General features: G+C 38.9%; 1 protein-coding gene across 5 annotated transcripts in view; it reads left to right on the forward strand.

Annotated features, from left to right (window-relative positions):
• LOC111150798 (ribosomal protein S6 kinase C1) overlaps positions 1-17,880 on the forward strand; it is a 178,508-nt gene that overhangs the window by 144,833 nt on the left and 15,795 nt on the right. For all 5 annotated transcript variants that reach the window (XM_022508403.1, XM_022508405.1, XM_022508406.1 and 2 more), the window contains 2 exons: positions 924-2,516; positions 2,788-2,877. In XM_022508403.1, coding sequence (XP_022364111.1) covers positions 924-2,516; positions 2,788-2,877 — 1,683 coding nt within the window. The remainder of the gene's footprint in view (positions 1-923; positions 2,517-2,787; positions 2,878-17,880) is intronic.

Raw genomic sequence — 17,880 nt, forward strand, 5'->3', positions numbered from 1 at the left:
AATTGATATTTACGATTTTACTTTTCCATAGGTTTCTCATATATCTCAGAATACAGAACCAGAATTACAATAGTTGGCCACATTAATGGCTGCCCAATCAATTTTCCTCAGTTGCTTTACTTGGTCTTATACCATATATGATGTGTATGGGGGGAATGGGAAAAATGTTATTAATATGTCATTTACAATGGTGTAATTATATACCCGATGCTGTATCTCCCCTCTAATCTTGGAATGGGCATAGTATAGAATATTATGGAATAATATTGTTGATTTTTACCCCCTATAGTCTATACAATTTTAAGAGAACTTATTTATGTATTTCCACTTGGCCAAGGGGCCATGCTTCAGAAAATTATTACATAAACAGCTCAGAACGTAATCAGATGTTTCAGCAGCTAAATCATATTTAAAGCAGTGTTCTTTTTTTTTTTTTAAAGATTTTATTTATTTATTTGACAGGCAGAGATCACAAGTAGGCAGAGAGGCAGGCAGAGAGAGAGGGGGAAGCAGGCTCCCTGCTGAGCAGAGAGCCCGATGTGGGGCTCGATCCCAGGACCCTGGGATCATGACCCGAGCCGAAGGCAGAACTTTAACCCACTGAGCCACCCAGGCGCCCCTAAAGCAGTGTTCTACTGTGAGATTTCATATTAGTATTTGTTAAACTAATTTCAAAGGGAAAGATAGATTGTCATTTAAAAGGTAACTGGTATCAGGAGATATGTTTAAAACTATACTCAACAGTCAGCAATAACAAGAAAGCATTTCATTAAAATGCTTGTTTTACAGCATACTTGATGTTACGGGTATCATTGTCTTGCGTTTGGTTGATTATTAGAATGCTCTTTGTTTTTCTGAGGGCTTCAATAGGTAACCATTACTTTGGGGATCTTAAAAATTTTTTTGGTTATACTTGTTCACAGGTGGCAAACTCTGGTCATATATCAGTAAGTTTCTAAACAGAAGCCCTGAAGAAAGCTTTGACATCGGGGAAGTGAAAAAATCTACACTTACCAAAGTTCACCTTCAACAGCCAACTTCTAGTCCTCAGGACAGCAGCAGCTTTGACTCCAGAGGAAGTGACGGTGGAACCATGCTCAAAGTTCTGCCGTTGAAGACTAGTCTTACTCCAAGCTCTCAAGATGATAGTAACCAAGATGAAGAAGGCCAGGATAGCTCTCCAAAATGGCCAGATTCTGGTTCAAGTTCAGAAGAAGAATGTACTACTAGTTATTTGACATTATGCAATGAATATGGGCAAGAAAAGATTGAACCAGGGTCCTTGAATGAGGAGCCTTTCATGAAGATTGGAGGGAATGGTGTTGATACCAAAGCTACTGAAAGTTTCCCAGCACACCTTGCTGCTGGCTGTGACAACCCCAGCACCCAGCAGATAGCTCATGAGCTGAAGTTCTTTGCTGGAGATGATGATGTAGAAGCAGTTAGTTCTCCAAGAACGTCAGATTCCCTTAGTAGATCTAAAAACAGCCCCATGGAATTCTTTAGGATAGACAGTAAGGATAGCACTAGTGAACTGCTAGGCCTTGATTTTGGAGAAAAACTGTATAGTCTAAAGTCAGAGCCTCTGAAACCATTTTTCACTCTTCCAGATGGAGACAGCACTTCCAGGAGTTTCAGTGGTAGTGAAAGCAAGGTAGAATTTCTAGCTCAGGACACCATTAGCAGGGGCTCAGATGACTCTGTCCCAGTCATTTCTTTTAAAGATGCTGCTTTCGATGATGTCACTGGCACTGATGAGGGAAGGCCTGATCTTCTTGTAAATCTACCCGGTGAACTGGAGCCGACCAGAGATGGTGCAACAGTGGGAACGACTAAGTGTCCGCAGACCGACATAGGCATAATTGAAAGTAAACTGTTGGAAGCCCCCGATGTTTTATGCCTTCAACTTAGTACTGAAAAACGCCAAGCAAGAGAAGAAGAAGGCACGGAGGAATTGAGTGATCCCTCTGGACCTACATCCCAGAGTCTAGCGGAGAAACACAATGCCCAGGGGGATCTTGGGATGTTATTTGTAGCAGCTGCTGATCATAGTAGTTCAGGAGACGTGTCTTTGTTACACACCGATTCTAAGTTCCAAGGACTTGGAGTGGTGGAGTCGGCAGTAACTGCAGACAACACAGAAGAAAGCTTATTCCATATTCCTAACCCACTCTCAGGTGCTAATGAATATAATGTAAACACAGACACTTTAAAAACTGAAGAAGTATTGCTGTTTACAGATCAAACGGAGGATTTGGCTAAAGAGGAACTGACTTTATTTCAGAGAGACCCAGAGACTAAGGGAGAGAGTGGATTAACCCTAGAAGGAGACAAGGAAATACATCAGATTTTTGAGGACCTTGATAAAAAATTAGCACTAAACTCCAGGTTTTACATCCCCGAGGGCTGCATTCAAAGATGGGCAGCTGAAATGGTGGTAGCCCTTGATGCTTTACATAGAGAGGGAATTGTGTGCCGCGATTTGAACCCAAACAACATCTTATTGAATGATAGAGGTCAGGAACTTTTGCAAATGCATTTCTTTTTATTCGCTGTTGCTTCCAATTAACTGAGTAGGCGTTTTATCTTGTAATTAGTATCTTCATTTCCTGTCTAGAGCTTCATTATCAGTGCGGCAAATTCACCCCCAGTAATAGCTTCTAGTACTTAATGATGCCATTATTCTTAATGATACTGTTTTTAGCTACAAAAGGAGTAATTACAGTTCACTTCTGCAGAAAATGGAAGAGAAAAATGTTTTGATTTCTCCTGTCGTTTTGTTTTTAGGACACATTCAGCTAACGTATTTTAGCAGGTGGAGTGAGGTTGAAGATTCCTGTGACAGCGATGCCATAGAGAGAATGTACTGTGCCCCAGGTTAGAGCAATCTCCTAAAATGTTTCACTTGAAAAAGTAGTTCAGCAGCTCTCTTTTCTTTGCAGAAGTTGTGTTTTTCACTCACAGTTCACGTATGTGTTGGATTTGAGTATCTCTTTAATCCTCCAAAAAAAGAAAATTTGGAAATTAAAGCATTGTATATTCCAATAGAGGGATGTGTGTGTGTGTGTGTGTGTGTGTGTGTGTGTGTGTGTATTTGTTGTTGTTAAACAGGTTTGTACTTTAGAACTGACAGTGCAGTCTGTCTTAGACATGTCGTAACTTCTTAGTGTTTAGAAGGACCTTTAAATACCCCAAACCTCTTTAACTGCATGGTTTTATTAAGATAGGAGAGGTAGCCGACAAAGGGGGTAAAATTTCCAAGGGTAAAATGGATAATAAAAAAAAGTGGAATTAAAAAAATGCAATATTGTGACTTCAGTGATAAGCCAAGCTGGGGTTGTAGAGCAGATTTTAGTGTTCTTTTCTGTATCTGAGACATTTTAGGAAGCATGTTCTTCTTGGTTTAAAATAGCCAGTTTAGCCAAATATTTGACACAACAGGTTACTGTATTGTCTTTGTTTCTTAAAAATTAGAGATTTATTTCTGGGGTGTGTTAGATCCTTTGCTGGTAATGATAGGTCATTTAAGCATCTGAATTGGATTTGAGTTAGTGTCTCTGTCAGTGCAGATGGGGCTATATCTGAACCCAAAGTTTGTTCACCTTTTGCCTACCTTTTAGCCTCTTTGGATGGTCAGAGTTGCTTCACTTGTCACCCCAATAGCTTTCAAAGGAGGTTCAAACTGATTATGTTGACATGATCTGCTTAGTTGTTGATTAATACAGTATTTAATGCTTCCTGGCTAACCAGCATATTATTGATGCTAACATTGCTTCCCTGAATAATGGGAAATGATTATAATTAGGATTGAAAGAGCTATATTGTTTTTAGTTACAACCTTCATTGTTAAGAATTATTTCTGTATTGGGGAATAGCAAAGTTTTTCAACCTGCAAAGCAAATATCCTAAAACTATTTCCTGAAAAGAATGATTTGGATTTTTTTCTTACTGTTATACCTTTTCCTTTCCACTTCCTTCCCTCAAGTTAGGGGTGTTTGATTTTATTTTTTTCCTAGGGGCAATAGAGCATGCCTATATTTTTGTTTCTCTCAAGTAGATAATATTATGCTGTTTCTTTTGAAGCCCTTATTAGTATGATTTAGTTAATGGGATAACAAAAATAATTTCATAGTATAATCACTTTATGATGGTTATCTGGTTCTTTTTTTTTTTTTAATACTTCACCCCCTTTTCTAATTTGATAAATAACATTTCAGATATCAGTGTACACAAGTACATATGTTAATTGTAATGAATTTGGAGGTTTTAGAATCAAAATTAAATCTGGGAGTTCTTTGACATGAAACCTGTTAAATCCAGAAGTGAAGTGCAGTATAAACGTCACATCAAAACCAAATGTTTGTGAGACATTGTTTAATATTTATAACTGACTCCTTATTTCCTATTTTTATTTTCATCTCTTATTGAAAACTATAGGGTCATCCTTTGGCATTCCAGCAGATTGTTTCTTCAGTGTACAGTCCTATACTTTAATATTCATAGCACGTTGACATCCTGAGAATTTTAATATATGTGGAACAAAGCTATACTGCATTCATCAACTAATACATACTTTTAATTTTGGGTACCGAAATACTGAGTTTAATCCAGATCAGTTTCCAGATTTTCCTTTAAAGCCTTTCCCCGGAAATCACAATTCTAATAGTTTACCAGCAGGTGGCAGTCTACCATTAATGGATTTTTACTGTCATCTTCCAGGTTGCCCTTCACTAACATTTGAAAAAAGCTGTCATCTGAAGAAGGGCTTTGTTTTAATTATTTGCATGAAAGAATTGTACTTTCAAGCTTTGTGAGTTGCAGAAGTGTTCTAGCATTATGGCATGCACTGAACAATGTGGAAAGTCTCTTCTATTCTTTGGGCCTATTAATTTGTTTTATCAGTTGTGGGGAGGGGGGGACAAAACCAGCAGTGGCCTTCACTGAAAAGTAAAGCTAATGTTGTAATGTAGATGATATAAACCCAGAGAGTGACGGAACACAGTTAAGTCCGTGTTCTCCTGCCCCTTGCTTATAATGTAAAGGAACTGGGACAAAAAATTGTAAATTACTGTTTATTTCAAGAGTGAATAGTGGTGCCACTGATAAAAACTGTTAAGTAGGTTTTCCTCCTCTTCTCAAAGGGTGGGAGCAATGCTAATATGCTAATATTTCAGTGCTTAAAAGTCACGAATCCATTAATACATGGGGACAGAGAATACTTAGTCATCTTCTGGTCTGCCCTTAGAGACACTGCAGGGTTGCAGTCATTCTCTCCCACATTCCCTCTGCCTTTCCATTTTCCAACTCTAACCTTAGTATTATTGTCCAAGTAACTCTAAAGCATGTTAAGCTGCTGATGTTTGGTAAGAAAGTAAAGTTGTCATAAGATTGTGATGAGAATGATCCAGTTCTGTTTAAACAGCATGCAACCTCTACCCCGACCCCTCCTCCCTCCTGGGAATCCTTATCACGTATTTGTCCTAAAAACATGATCCACCTGCCCTGTACTTTATAATATCAGCAGTGTATCTTTTCATCTTGTGGATGATGTGCCTTTATATTTTGAGAAAAATTTCCAGTAACAGATTCGATTTACATGGACAGAAACTTGAGCACATGCCAGACTAGCAGGGGGGCCATTATTCTGCTCTATAAATAAGTTTAAAAAAGAAACAACACACACACAGAAACCTGTGAATCAACATGTTTTGGTCTAATTGAGGGGAAAAGCAAGATAGATAAATTTCGAAATGCAAATGATCACCTTCTGTTACTGAAGTATAGTTTCTGCCAACTTTGTGATCTCAGATTTTAAAAAGTCATAGTCCTTTTAGCAGTGTGTACTACCAAGGATATCTGATGTTCACCAGTTTCTACAACAACATGAAGAACTTTCTTAAAAAGTTGCCACTTTTTTATGTTAAAGAAAACAAGTCCATAACAAAAAGACAAAACCCATGGTGCTTTCTCGGTCTACATCTGTGAAAAAGCCGGCAAATAAATGGCCGCAGCTGCAGGCCGATCAAGAGGGTCTTGAGAATACGAATTCACTGATCAAACCCAGCCCTGTTTTCAAAGTCGAAGCCATTCTTTTAGGTTCACTTTGTATCCTTAGATTACCTAGGATGATTCTCTAGAAAGGTTTTATTTTAAATAAACATCATTCATGGTAAATGGGTTCCTTTCATACCAGAGAAACACAGGACAGAGTTCAGGAAGAGAAGGAGCAAAGAAATAGACCCCAAAGTGGAAATAGGTTGTATAGCGTGACAATATAAACATAATACTGTCTAGTTTCCACGTTAGGAAACTTTTAGATACTTTATTAAGAGACTTGTGGACAGGTTGCCCTATTTTTGGTGGTGAGTGGTTACAGAATAAAAACTGGAGTAAATTGATTATTCTTCCCTAGAGGACTTCTTTGTAGTTACTCTGATTTTATTTCTTTTTTTTTTTAAGATTTTATTTATTTATTTGACAGACAGAGATCACAAGTAAGCAGAGAGGCAGGCAGAGAGAGAGGAGGGGAAGCAGGCCCCCCACTGAGCAGAGAGCCTGATGCGGGCTCGATCCCAGGGCCCTGAGATCATAACCGGAGTCGAAGGCAGTGGCTTTAACCCACTGAGCACCCAGGCACCCCTCTGATTTTATTTCTATATTTGTGTACACACGCACGCGCGCGCGCGCACACACACACACACACACACAGGATTTTATGTGCTCTATCATCATAACTATTAATTTATCATAACACAGAATAAATTTTTGTTATAGCATTTTAAGTGTAAATGAAGAATAAAGTGTTTTTTTACCAGTATTTTTTCCCCTTAACAGTCTTGACCCTTCATTATAAAAAGGCAGCTAGAACCTGTAATAGCATATAAAATACAAAAGACTTTATTTGAAAGTTTAATAAGCAATCTACGGCAAGTGAGTAAAATTATTTACATGTTCATTATTATGCTAATATAATCACTTCAGTTTCTTATTCTGGTCTTCCCAGGTTGATAAGGTATCCTATCCCTGTGTGTCCTTCACCTTTATTTTCCACTCCATTATGAGCTTTTATAAATGCTTGAAATTTACATTGATATTTCTCATTGAATACTTTTCAGACTTTGGAATTTATCGGTGAATATGTGTGTAATTGAAGAAGTCCAAACTGCTTTTTACTGCAGTCCGATCTCCATGCTCCCAGATGTCAAATGACAGCTTTGCTTCCTCTCTTAGGCGATTTCACACTTGGAAACAGCTCACAGCTGACAGTGAAAAGTGAAACATAGAAAAATCATGCTGAAAACTATCGGCAAAATTCAGTTTTAGAGCATAACATTTATTTACTACCACCCTTTGCCCTTCTAGTCTGACTTTATCAAATAGTCCATGAATATATTTTTGGAGGGTAGTCTCCTCTGCGCTTTTTCATAAATGTATCTTACATGTTATTTGTTGCTTTTTTAAACATGGGGCTCCACGTGATAGTTTTGTATTTGATATTTAGATCTAGGACTCAGCCCATGGATGGTTTGAAATATCATGAGGATGTCATAAGTTTAAGATTTAGAATCATAAAGTGGAATTAAGAATTAATAACCTTTGGGGCACCTGGGTGGCTCAGTCATTAGGCGTCTGCTTTTGGCTCAGGTCATGGTCCCAGGGTCCTGGGATCGAGCCCGGCATTGGGCTCCCAGCTCAGTGGGAGGCCTGCTTCTCCCTCTCCCTCTCCGCCCCTGCATGTGTTCCCTCTCTCACTGTCTCTCTTTTTCTCTCTCTGTGTCAAATAAATAAAATCTTTAAAAAAAAAAAAAAAAAAAAACAGAATTACCAACCTTCAATATTTTTTCCACAACCATTAACTCATAGGTTGGCCTTAAGCATGTTATTTAAGACTTTCTAAACCTTAATTTACCACTAGTAAAACAGATTTGTTGAGTATAAAAAAAGATCACAACAGATATCAAATCACCTAATATCCTTCTTACACAAAATGTAGTCAGAATTCAAATTCATTTTTTTAAAAGATTATTTATTTATTTATTTATTTGACAGAGAGATCACAAGCAGGCAGAGGGAGAGGGAGAAGTAGGCTCCCCGCTGAGCAGAGAGCCCCATGTGGGTCTCGAGCCCAGGACCCTGGGATCATGACCTGAGCCGAAGGCAGAGACTTTAGCCCACTGAGCCACCCAGGCGCCCCTCAAATTCATTTTTATTAAGGCAAGAATCCCCCCCTCCCCCTGCCAAGGATAAATACTGATTTCTTATCTGCTGTTTAGTAGGGTGAAAATCATTATTTCATTTGAGGACTTTCAAAGTGTATGTGTATGGATACACACACACACAGATTAACTTATTTGAGAGAGAGAAGGAGAGCACAAGTAGGCAGAGAGGCAGGCAGAGGGAGAGGAAGAAGCAGTCTCCTTGTTGAGCAGAGAACCTGATGCGGGGCCCGATCCCAGGACCCTGGGATCATGACCCAAGCCCAAGGCAGATGTTTAACCAACTAAGCCACCCAGGCGCCCCTCCAAGTATATATTTTTACTCATTTATAGAGTATTTACATAATATATATGATGTGAAAATGAGGAATTTATGGATAGTATTTTCATTTGGAAGAGAAAAGCCTAGACACCTTTTGAGTAGGGTGAAATTTGATTGTCAAGATTCTCAAAAAACAAAATTGTTTAAGGAAGAAAGAATCATTTTGCATATGAGAATTTTGGGGTCTTAGGTAACTTCACCAAACATGAGGGAATGCAAAGTTGAGAGAGAAACCAAATGAATATAGATGTGTATATATATATATATTTTTTTTTAAATTTTTTAAAAGATTTATTTATTTATTTAACAGAGAGAGAGAGAGAGAGAGACAGAGAGAGGGAACACAAGCAGGGGGAGTGGGAGAGGGATAAGGAGGCTTCCCACCTAGCAGGGAGCCTGATACGGGCCTCGATCCCAGGACCCTGGGATCATGACCTGAGCCGAAGGCAGCTGCTTAACGACTGAGCCACCCAGGCACCCTAGATGTACATTTTTTCTTTTTTTTTTTTATTGTTTTTTTTAAACTGCATCCTCCCCTGCCCGTCAGCCAATACCTCCCCCCCACCCCTGCAGTTCTTAGATGTACATTTTGAAATAATAATGATATAACCAGGAAATATGGATATCTCTCTGGGGTAGGCTTTAATTTTTACCCCCAAAGGAGAAAGAAGAAAAAAGCAAGAGGGAGCTATAGAAATAATTTTTAAAGAGTACAGTATTTGTGGTTAATATTTAAACATTATCTTTCAAACAGTAACTCTTTTGTTTTACTCTTAAGCAAAACTTCACCAATAACTCTCTTGTACATAGTGGATGCTCTAATGTTTTCCTTGAACAATTAGTAAGTACTTTTAGTCCTTTGCCTTTAGTTCTTATTGTCATAAAGACCAAATCTCTTTCTTCTTTGGGAGAACCAGTAACTTTTCCAGTTTGCCATAGAACAGTGAAAATTTTACACTGATGAGTATTCCCTGATATACTTCACCCCATCTGTTGATGAAGCTTGTGCCATGAGTATAGAGTCATATTAAGGCAAGCAAAAGAGCTTTGCAGTCAATCCAAATCTTACCTTGTCCAGGCAAGCCCCTCCTGACAGAAAGATTAAAGAGTTGCTTTATACTGTTTCGAAAAGTCTGGAACCTTGGGATCCCTCCATAGGTAGGCTGTATCTTGGATCTCTCACAAATCCCCCAGTGATGGGCCAGTCACCTTCACCTCTACGTTAAGGTCACTCCATGTTGAAATAGACCCTTTCTGAAATCATACTTCTCATCAGGACAAAATATGATTTGTCTCCACTGATGGGAATGAGGCAGAGTAATAGCAAAGTGTCCCATCCTTGTGATTTGGCACCTTAGTGGATAACATATTAGCTCTTCTCAAGAGAAGAAATTCTTTGGCCATTAGAACTAGAGAATTTTTAAGAGTCAGTTAATAATGTTTTCATATGGAAGAGGTAAAATACACGATCTCTGTATGTTTCATAAGACTACCCATTATACCGGGGAGTGGGGGGTTACCTCAAATTTTAGATTATTAAGAGGAAATTAGTTTTAATCTCTTATTTACTCCAAACAACTTTCTTTCTGATCTTGGACAGATTCTTTTTTTTAGAAGAGGAACACGAGACCAGATACTTGTAGTTTTAAGTAATAGCTGCATTGTAATGCTTCTTGATTTTCAGGTCTAAGTTGATTTTTGGCAACTATTCGGTTACTTAGCCTCACTACCATATTATTGTAAAAAGGAAAACGAACTGTCTTTTACCTCTGATCTTTAACGCAGAAGAGATAATAGTCTTAAATATTACGTACCAGAGCTACTGGCTAGCTGCTTTGACCAAAGCATCCGTTTCCGTAGCATATAAAATTTTGTCAGTTTGTGTATGTGCTGCTGAAGCGAGCACAAAATTTTGTCAGTTTGCATCTCCATGAAGTAACCAGGGCTTACTCCTTCCAAGCAATTATTCACAAATGCTTCCTTCAAATAAATGTTTAAAAATGCTAAGGTTTAAAAAATTGATGACAAAGCAAATGGGATTCCTTAAGCTCCTTTAATAGCAGGGCATGAAGCTCTGGCTGCCTAACACGGCAACAGCGGTGTGGGGCGGGTGGGGGGACTGCGTCTGTCATTTTCACAATTTTCAGTTAGCCTTTTTCTCATCAATCAACTTTAATGGCTTTGGTTGGGTAACACTGTGACACCCGATGGCTATTCAGAATGGAGTTGTTGTGATATGATCAATGGAAAATGGAGCATGCTGTTGGTTTTTTTTTTTTTTCCCTACTAGCAATGCAGGGTGAGAGAGGAAGCAAGATTGTATAGAGCTCAGAATTATAATTGTAATCAGTCAACCAGAAGCATCTGGTAGTTACCCATTTCTTATTTTATATCACAAGAAGTATAGTAATGATACCTATAAGCTCCCTTGAACAGGTAATTCTTGGTTCTGGAATGCTGAATCAAGTTAAATCAAGGAGTTTGATGCAGCTTATGCAGATAAGTGCAGGAAAGCTCAGAACATGGTTGCCAGGTCACCCCTGCAATGAGAAACTCAGAGCTAGGTAGCGAGAAAAAAGCAGATTTAAGTATTTAGTCAAGCCCAGCTTGAATTCTCTGAGTGCAGTGTGTCCTTATGTCCAAGTCCCCACAATACAGCTGGCCCAGGGTTTCAGATAATTAAAATACGTGAAAAACCACTGGATTAATAAGGTGGTGGCAGGCAGCAAGGCTAGAGCCTGGGTTGAACCAAGAAAACAAGTGTGTGAAAGGTAGAGGCGCACACTTCTCCCAGCGCCTTGTGGTGCAGTGAAGCGCGGAGCTCTGGCTGCTGCACACTTCTCTCTGGAAGGTGCTAGCCTCTGTCATCGGCCCTCTCTGGATAATACTCTAGTGGATGAGAGGAATGTGATACTGATAATTTTTAAGTAGTTCATACACCCTACTCAACAAATAAGGCATTTGAATAATCAATTGAGTACAGAGTTGGAAGATTTTATGGAATGAGGAATGGAGAAGTAGGCAGCCAGCATTTTCTAAAGTAGGATAAAATATGGAGAAGGGGGAGCTAAGTGATAATTCCAGGCTCTAGATAGTTTATCACTCTGAGAATTAAGATCTGCCTAAGAGATGTGAGACCTTGGGCAAGTACGTTTCTTCTGTCCAAATGATTTCATTTAAAATACACGTTCTCTTGAACACTTGTGTACCTTCAGACTTTGAAACTTTAAATGTCTCAACTTTGATAATTTAGTTTATAGGTATTCGAGAAACAGTTCAGCCCTGGATTTAAAGTGAAATTTTATTCTCCTAGTTGATATGACTTTTAGTTTTGCTTTTAGTTGCAACATTTTTTGGAAACTTTTTGAAAAATTATCTCTATATCTAAAATAATACCCTTGGGAAACTAAGAGGTGTAGTTGTCCTCCAGTTTACTTAGGTGAGTTTGTTTTTGGGGACACTAAGAGAATACTAACATACTAATTATCTCACCAGACTAGGAGCCAGGTATCATAGGCAGCTTACACACTGGTAGCACCTTTCAGGGGACTGGGTGCCTGGATTGCCACATTGAACAGAGGCACGGGAAACCCTGAGTTACCTCCCAGTCCTGTCTTCTTCCTGCTCCTGGGGCTTGTCAGCTTTTTCCTTTGCCACACGCCATCCCCTCAGAACAAACCGAGGCAGTCACCGCACTCTGCAGAGGGGAGCCCTGGAAGGCGCCCACCGCACCCCGATCTTTAAGCCAGCAGCATGACTTGCCTGGACTGCCGCACTCATCACCTGACTGACCTCCATTCTCACCTGACTTTAAGCTGCGTTTCATCCAGCAGCCAGGGTGTGCTTTAGATAATGTTTAGAACTTTCTAGCCTAACACATAGAAAAGTGTGCAAGGACTTGATGTAGATCTCTATGCTTGATGGGACGTAAGGAAAATGAATGCGATGAGGCATTTGTAGATGCTCTGAATCCTGGAATGAACTGTGCTACAGAACACAAGATGGATATATTTATTCAACAAACACTTATTAAGTGCCTCCTGTGCCTAGGAGCTGGAAATAAAAGACATAATTGGTATAGGATTGACAGTTGATTTTGAAAACTTACGTTAAAAAAAAAAAAAAGACTGCCCAAACAGAAGACCTATACAATTGGTTACCTAGAATGTCAATAGACCTTTATTGGTGAATAGTTGCATTTATCGAATGGTAATTTACCACACAAACAAAAGATGTGCTTAGCTGTTTCTCTACTCACCATTTAGTTCCATATATTGTTGGATTAAAAAAAAAATTATTTCTTCTGTGTTTCTTTCTCTTTGTTCTTTAGTCATCAGCTGTAGTGGAAGACTAATGCTCAGCCCCTGCATAGAAAATCTTTATACACAGCAAGAGCTGGTGAGAGAGATTGACTAGAATTTTGTAATTCTAGTCCCTTTCAATTAGCAGCAGATGCTGCAGAGAAAGACTGACCGTGGAGGAACACAGTACTAATGTTTCCATGCTCTAGCTGACATGGAATGCTCATTGCAGAAGAAAGATGTTCTTTTCCTTGGTCCAAGTATGTCACTAAATGATAGACCAGATTTTTTTTTCCTTTTTGAAATCTTTTTTCTATTCCTATCTAAGGCCATGATGGCTTAATTTTTCTATTGTTTTATTCAGCAAAGATCTCTCTTTTTTTCTAAAAGCTAATGTATTTGTGTTACTTGTGCTTCTTTTCCAGAGGTGAGAATTGCAATCCTTAAAGTCAGATATCTAAAATCAATTTTTTAAAAACTCTGTGGCATTAGAAAACTATATCTCCCCTTCTCTCCCAAAGTATACTTACTACAGATTATCATTTTAATTTATTGCATAGATCTGTGCCTTTAGAATTGTTCCATCATTCCGATATTTGGATAAAGTGCTGTATCATTTGTGTGACAAATCCTTCTAGCATCTAAATGTTGGTTTAATTTGACTATTACATAAATCCTTTATTTGCAACAATTGTTGCCATTTCATTGAGTTTTATATGCTCTCTTAATGTTCCACAGTTACTAGAACTTTGAGAGTGAAAAGAAATGAGGCTTCTAAGATCCTATTTATTAAAAAAGTGTTAAAACAGTTTGGGAGAAATATTTAAAAATGTTCTAAATGAAAATAGAGTTTCTCTATATGTGAAATTCTCTTCTAAGAAAATTCTGAACCTACTATATTTCCTATCATATCCTATGAGGAAGATAGCAGCAACAGAACATACTGCCAGAGAGAGGTTATGGAATTGTCTGGAGATTTTTGCAATGGGCTTGGGCAGCTGTGCGGTTAGGAATGGTTAGGGGGAAGGATGAGATGGACGCTGTGTGGGTATCCCTTGGTGAAAAACCAGGGAACAGGGTCAAGTGGTGTCATTAGTCTGAAACCGTGTCTTATCAAATCCATCTATCAAAGAACTAAATGTAGACTTTCAGATTCCCTTGTTTATCAAGCAATACAATAGTAACAAACTCTTAAAGAAAAGTAAATTCTGAGGGTACCAAATTGCCTAAAATGTAAGATCATTCGTCTTTGTCAAGCTTTGTGGAAAGGTTGGTCTTTATTTAAAGCTTGAGCTCGACATGCATTTTCTAGCTTTTTCAGTTCTGTACAGTTTCCAGCACAGTATTGTTGTTATATTTGGTTAGTTTTGAGTCATGTCTTTGGCAAACCCATGGTTTAAACTACGTAATTAGTCCCAAGGAGCTGTGTGCCTGTACTTAAGTATATGTCGTGATTTCGGTAATCCTGGGGATCACATGGTCTCTCCATGGTCCGAAAAGAGAGTGTATACTTCTGTTCCTTCACTTTTCATGTAGGTGTTGGACGTTTTATGATTTCTTAAGTCCAAGCTTTCTGCTTTTTTGCTCCTGTATTTTTCAGGAGCAATGATTATTACAGCTACAGTTTTGGGATCAGGTTAGCATTATTATTTTTGGCTATAAGAGGGAGACTTAGTAAATTGATTATCATAAGGACTGTAAAACTCTCTTATTCTATGTTTTTGCAAACCCTTTGACAAAATAGGTTACCAAGGCAGCATTATTTTTCTGAAAAATATCTTGGCTTGTTGAAGAGTGTTCTATGAGGTGTTAAACATGAGTAAAACAAAGGTAGGCAAAGCACATTTTATGTTGTGATATCTTTATTGTTTTATTTAAACATGTTTATTCACTTGTGAAATATGATGGTTTGAATCATTAGTATGAATCAGTAAGGTCCTATATGGTGTTAAGAATGTTAGAATTGATAGTGCTAAAATGTGAATTCGAGAATTTTACTAAACTGTTCTCACATATTTGATGTCCTTAAAAAATTTTTAGATGGATTGAAATCTAATCTGGGGCCAGTTCTGTGTCTCCATTACATTAAAAGATGATAATGATTAGATTGACACTGATGCATTTTGTCACCAGATCTGTTAGGGAAACGGAGTAGTGCTGTGGATAGAAAGGAGAGAAAGGAAGTTTGAGGAACGCTCATCATTTTAGCATAACCCTGCCGTTCTTTGGGGATGGTAGGTTAATGGAGGGAGAAGTTGTTTTGAGAAAGGCTCACGAGTGCTTTTGAAAACACTTTCAGGATCATAAAACTACAGGTAGAAAGAATGTTAGAAATCTGGCTCCCCTCATTTTCAGAGTAAGCTTAGTATGACATACTCAGGCAGGGTCAAACGGTAGCATGTCCAGAGCCCTGTCCATACGTTTCTTTGATTCAAAGACAAAAATCCAGGATTCTTTGATAACACCATCTCTTTTTGAGTTTTGTGGGAATAACCTTGAGAATTTGTTTTTTTTCTTAGGAAGTAGTTCATTTTCCCCCTCCATCACTTTGCTTAATGCCTATACTGTAGGAAGTATTGCTGCATTTGTGGAGAATAGAGATAATATTTTGCCACCCTGGCAATTGCAAATACAGAGTATAGCAGCGGGGGAAGGGCATTTACACAGAAGCTTTACACAGTGGTTTTTGTAGGAAAAATATGAAAATTGCCAAAACAGTGGTAAATTTATCCTTTAAAATATTTTTCTGCTTTTTTTTGACATTTAAAAATTCAAGATAGGAGTTTAATGGGATTTCTTAGCTTTACTGTGTTACACTTTTAAAATAGTCTCACAGATTTATTTGGTATTTCTTCATATTCTCTGCTTTTGACATTAGATGCATATACGTGTGGTAGTCGTCTTGTTGCTTTATATATAAATCAGTACTCTTGGTTTACGCGTCAGATTTTTGTATAGGTTTTGCAAGTAAAGCAGTTTTAAACAGTTGTTTTGGCAGTCATACAGCCTCAGGCTTCTTGTTGGCAGTTCAGAGTATATCTGTTTTTTAAGTAAGCTCCAAGCCTAGTGTGGAGCCCAATGTGGGGCTTGGTTGTGAGCAAGACCTGAGCTGAGACGAAGTCAGACGCATAATCAACTGAGCCACCCAGGTGCCCCATATCATTACTTTTTAATGTAAGAATGATTAGTCCTTAAACAGTGTTAAAAAGCCCAAATCCTTCATTCTGATTATTAAAAGAAAAAGGAAATTCTGTTTGAAAATCCTAAAGAAGAAATTCCACAAGTACTTACTCCAGTTGTAACATTTAAATCTCCTAGCCATTAAGAAGTTCCTCTTTCTGTCTTACCTAAATATAAACTCTTTGTTGTATTTTTGAGTCATCTGTGAAAATCAAGGTCAGTTGGTCATGATGTCAGTTTCACATTAATTAAGGAATCCCTGCTTAATATAAAGTCATTTTCAAAAGCTTCAAGCTGCATTCTAAGAGGATGGCTCCAAAACTTGTTTAGTGTCTTTTTCCCAGATTTCCGTGAAAAAAAAAAAAAAAAAAAAAAAAAAAAATTTACCTTTTCAGAGTTGTTCTCCTTCTTTATCGGCCCAATCAGAATAAAGATGGCATTCAGCCTAGGCACCTTCGTACATTCAGAAGCAGTTTGTCTTAGATTAGGATCAGCGATCCCTTTCAGCCTGAGTACCATCAGAAAGTGTAAGCAAGTGACATCCAAGAGGAGGGAAGAAAGAGAAGGTCAGGGGAGAGGAAAAGAAGCTGGCTGTCGCTGGAAAAAAAGATGAGGGGAAGATCAAGGAAAGACGGAAAGAGAAACGAGGAGCACCAGAAGTAGACTGAAGTCAGAAATGCTAGAGGAAAACCCAACGGTGATGGTGGATGCTGGTCGGTGCTTCCTGGAGCAGAGAGCAAGCCCCAGGCGGAAGGGGACGTCATTGGCTGTAGGGCCTACTTGGTCCTCTTGCTACTGCCTGGGTTGCCTCCCTCCCATTGGGGCCAATCCACATTCGAAGCAGTATGTTGGTCATTATCTACCTATTAAGGACTCTGGCAGAAGACTGTGAGGGCTTTCAGAGCAGCATAAAACCATGAACCTGTTCCTTGGATTCTTTTGTTGAGCCATTTCACAGAACCAGTGACGGAGTACACGTTGTCTGTCTCATGAAGTGCCTCAGACTTTTCTACCCAAGTAGAGGTGTAGGGGTGTCGAGGTGATACGAAATGGGTACCCTAGGGAACAAGTGAAATGTCATCCTGAAGTTTCTCAGAAGTCTTTTTATCTTGTAAATCTAGGCAAATTGTGTATTCTGGCCCGTAATAGATCTGAGTTTTCTTTGCTAGCAAAACATTGTCCCACTCCCTCTCACAAATATGAAAATCTTTGATGCCCAGGAAGATGGACTGTGCTTATCTGGTAGCTTCAAGGACCACCCAGCCATCACCCCCCTCCCCGCCCCACCCCGGGGCCACAGTGATAAACTTCACCCCGTGCTCACCCCGTGCATGTTCCCAGCAGTGAATACTGGAGGATGGGCATAACATGTAGCCTTGGACGGGCTGGGCTGCACCCGTGATGACACCTTGGATCTTTTGCTGAGTAAGACAGTGCCTTTATAGATTATGTTAGCCACTGGTTGTATTACATAGACGTCTCTCAGCAGCCCTCTGCTCAAATCTAATAGGAAACTCTTGAGTGTGGCTCGAGTCTAGAGCTCCTCAGGGCATGTTTTTAGACCCTATAAAACCATCTAATTACTTTTCACAATTTTCTTTGGGCTGATGGGTCAGATGTTCCTCTTTCTTGGGCGCACAAACACGATATTCTTTCCCCTCCAAAGGCATCCTACCTAAGTAGGTTCTCCATAAGGTTGCTTGGAAACTTTTAAATAATTCATGTAAAATGTTAAATAGCTCTTGACATAGAGTGAGCTGTCAATAAATGTTAGCTCTGACTTATTTACTGTTGCGACTGTCGTCGCAATGCGTGCCTTCTGTGAGCAGAGCAGCCGTCGTACGTGGAGAGTGAAACTTCA

Source organism: Enhydra lutris, unplaced genomic scaffold, assembly GCF_002288905.1.
Source record: "Enhydra lutris kenyoni isolate GAN:26980312 unplaced genomic scaffold, ASM228890v2 scaffoldscaffold24, whole genome shotgun sequence".
NCBI classification, from domain to species: domain Eukaryota; kingdom Metazoa; phylum Chordata; class Mammalia; order Carnivora; family Mustelidae; genus Enhydra; species Enhydra lutris.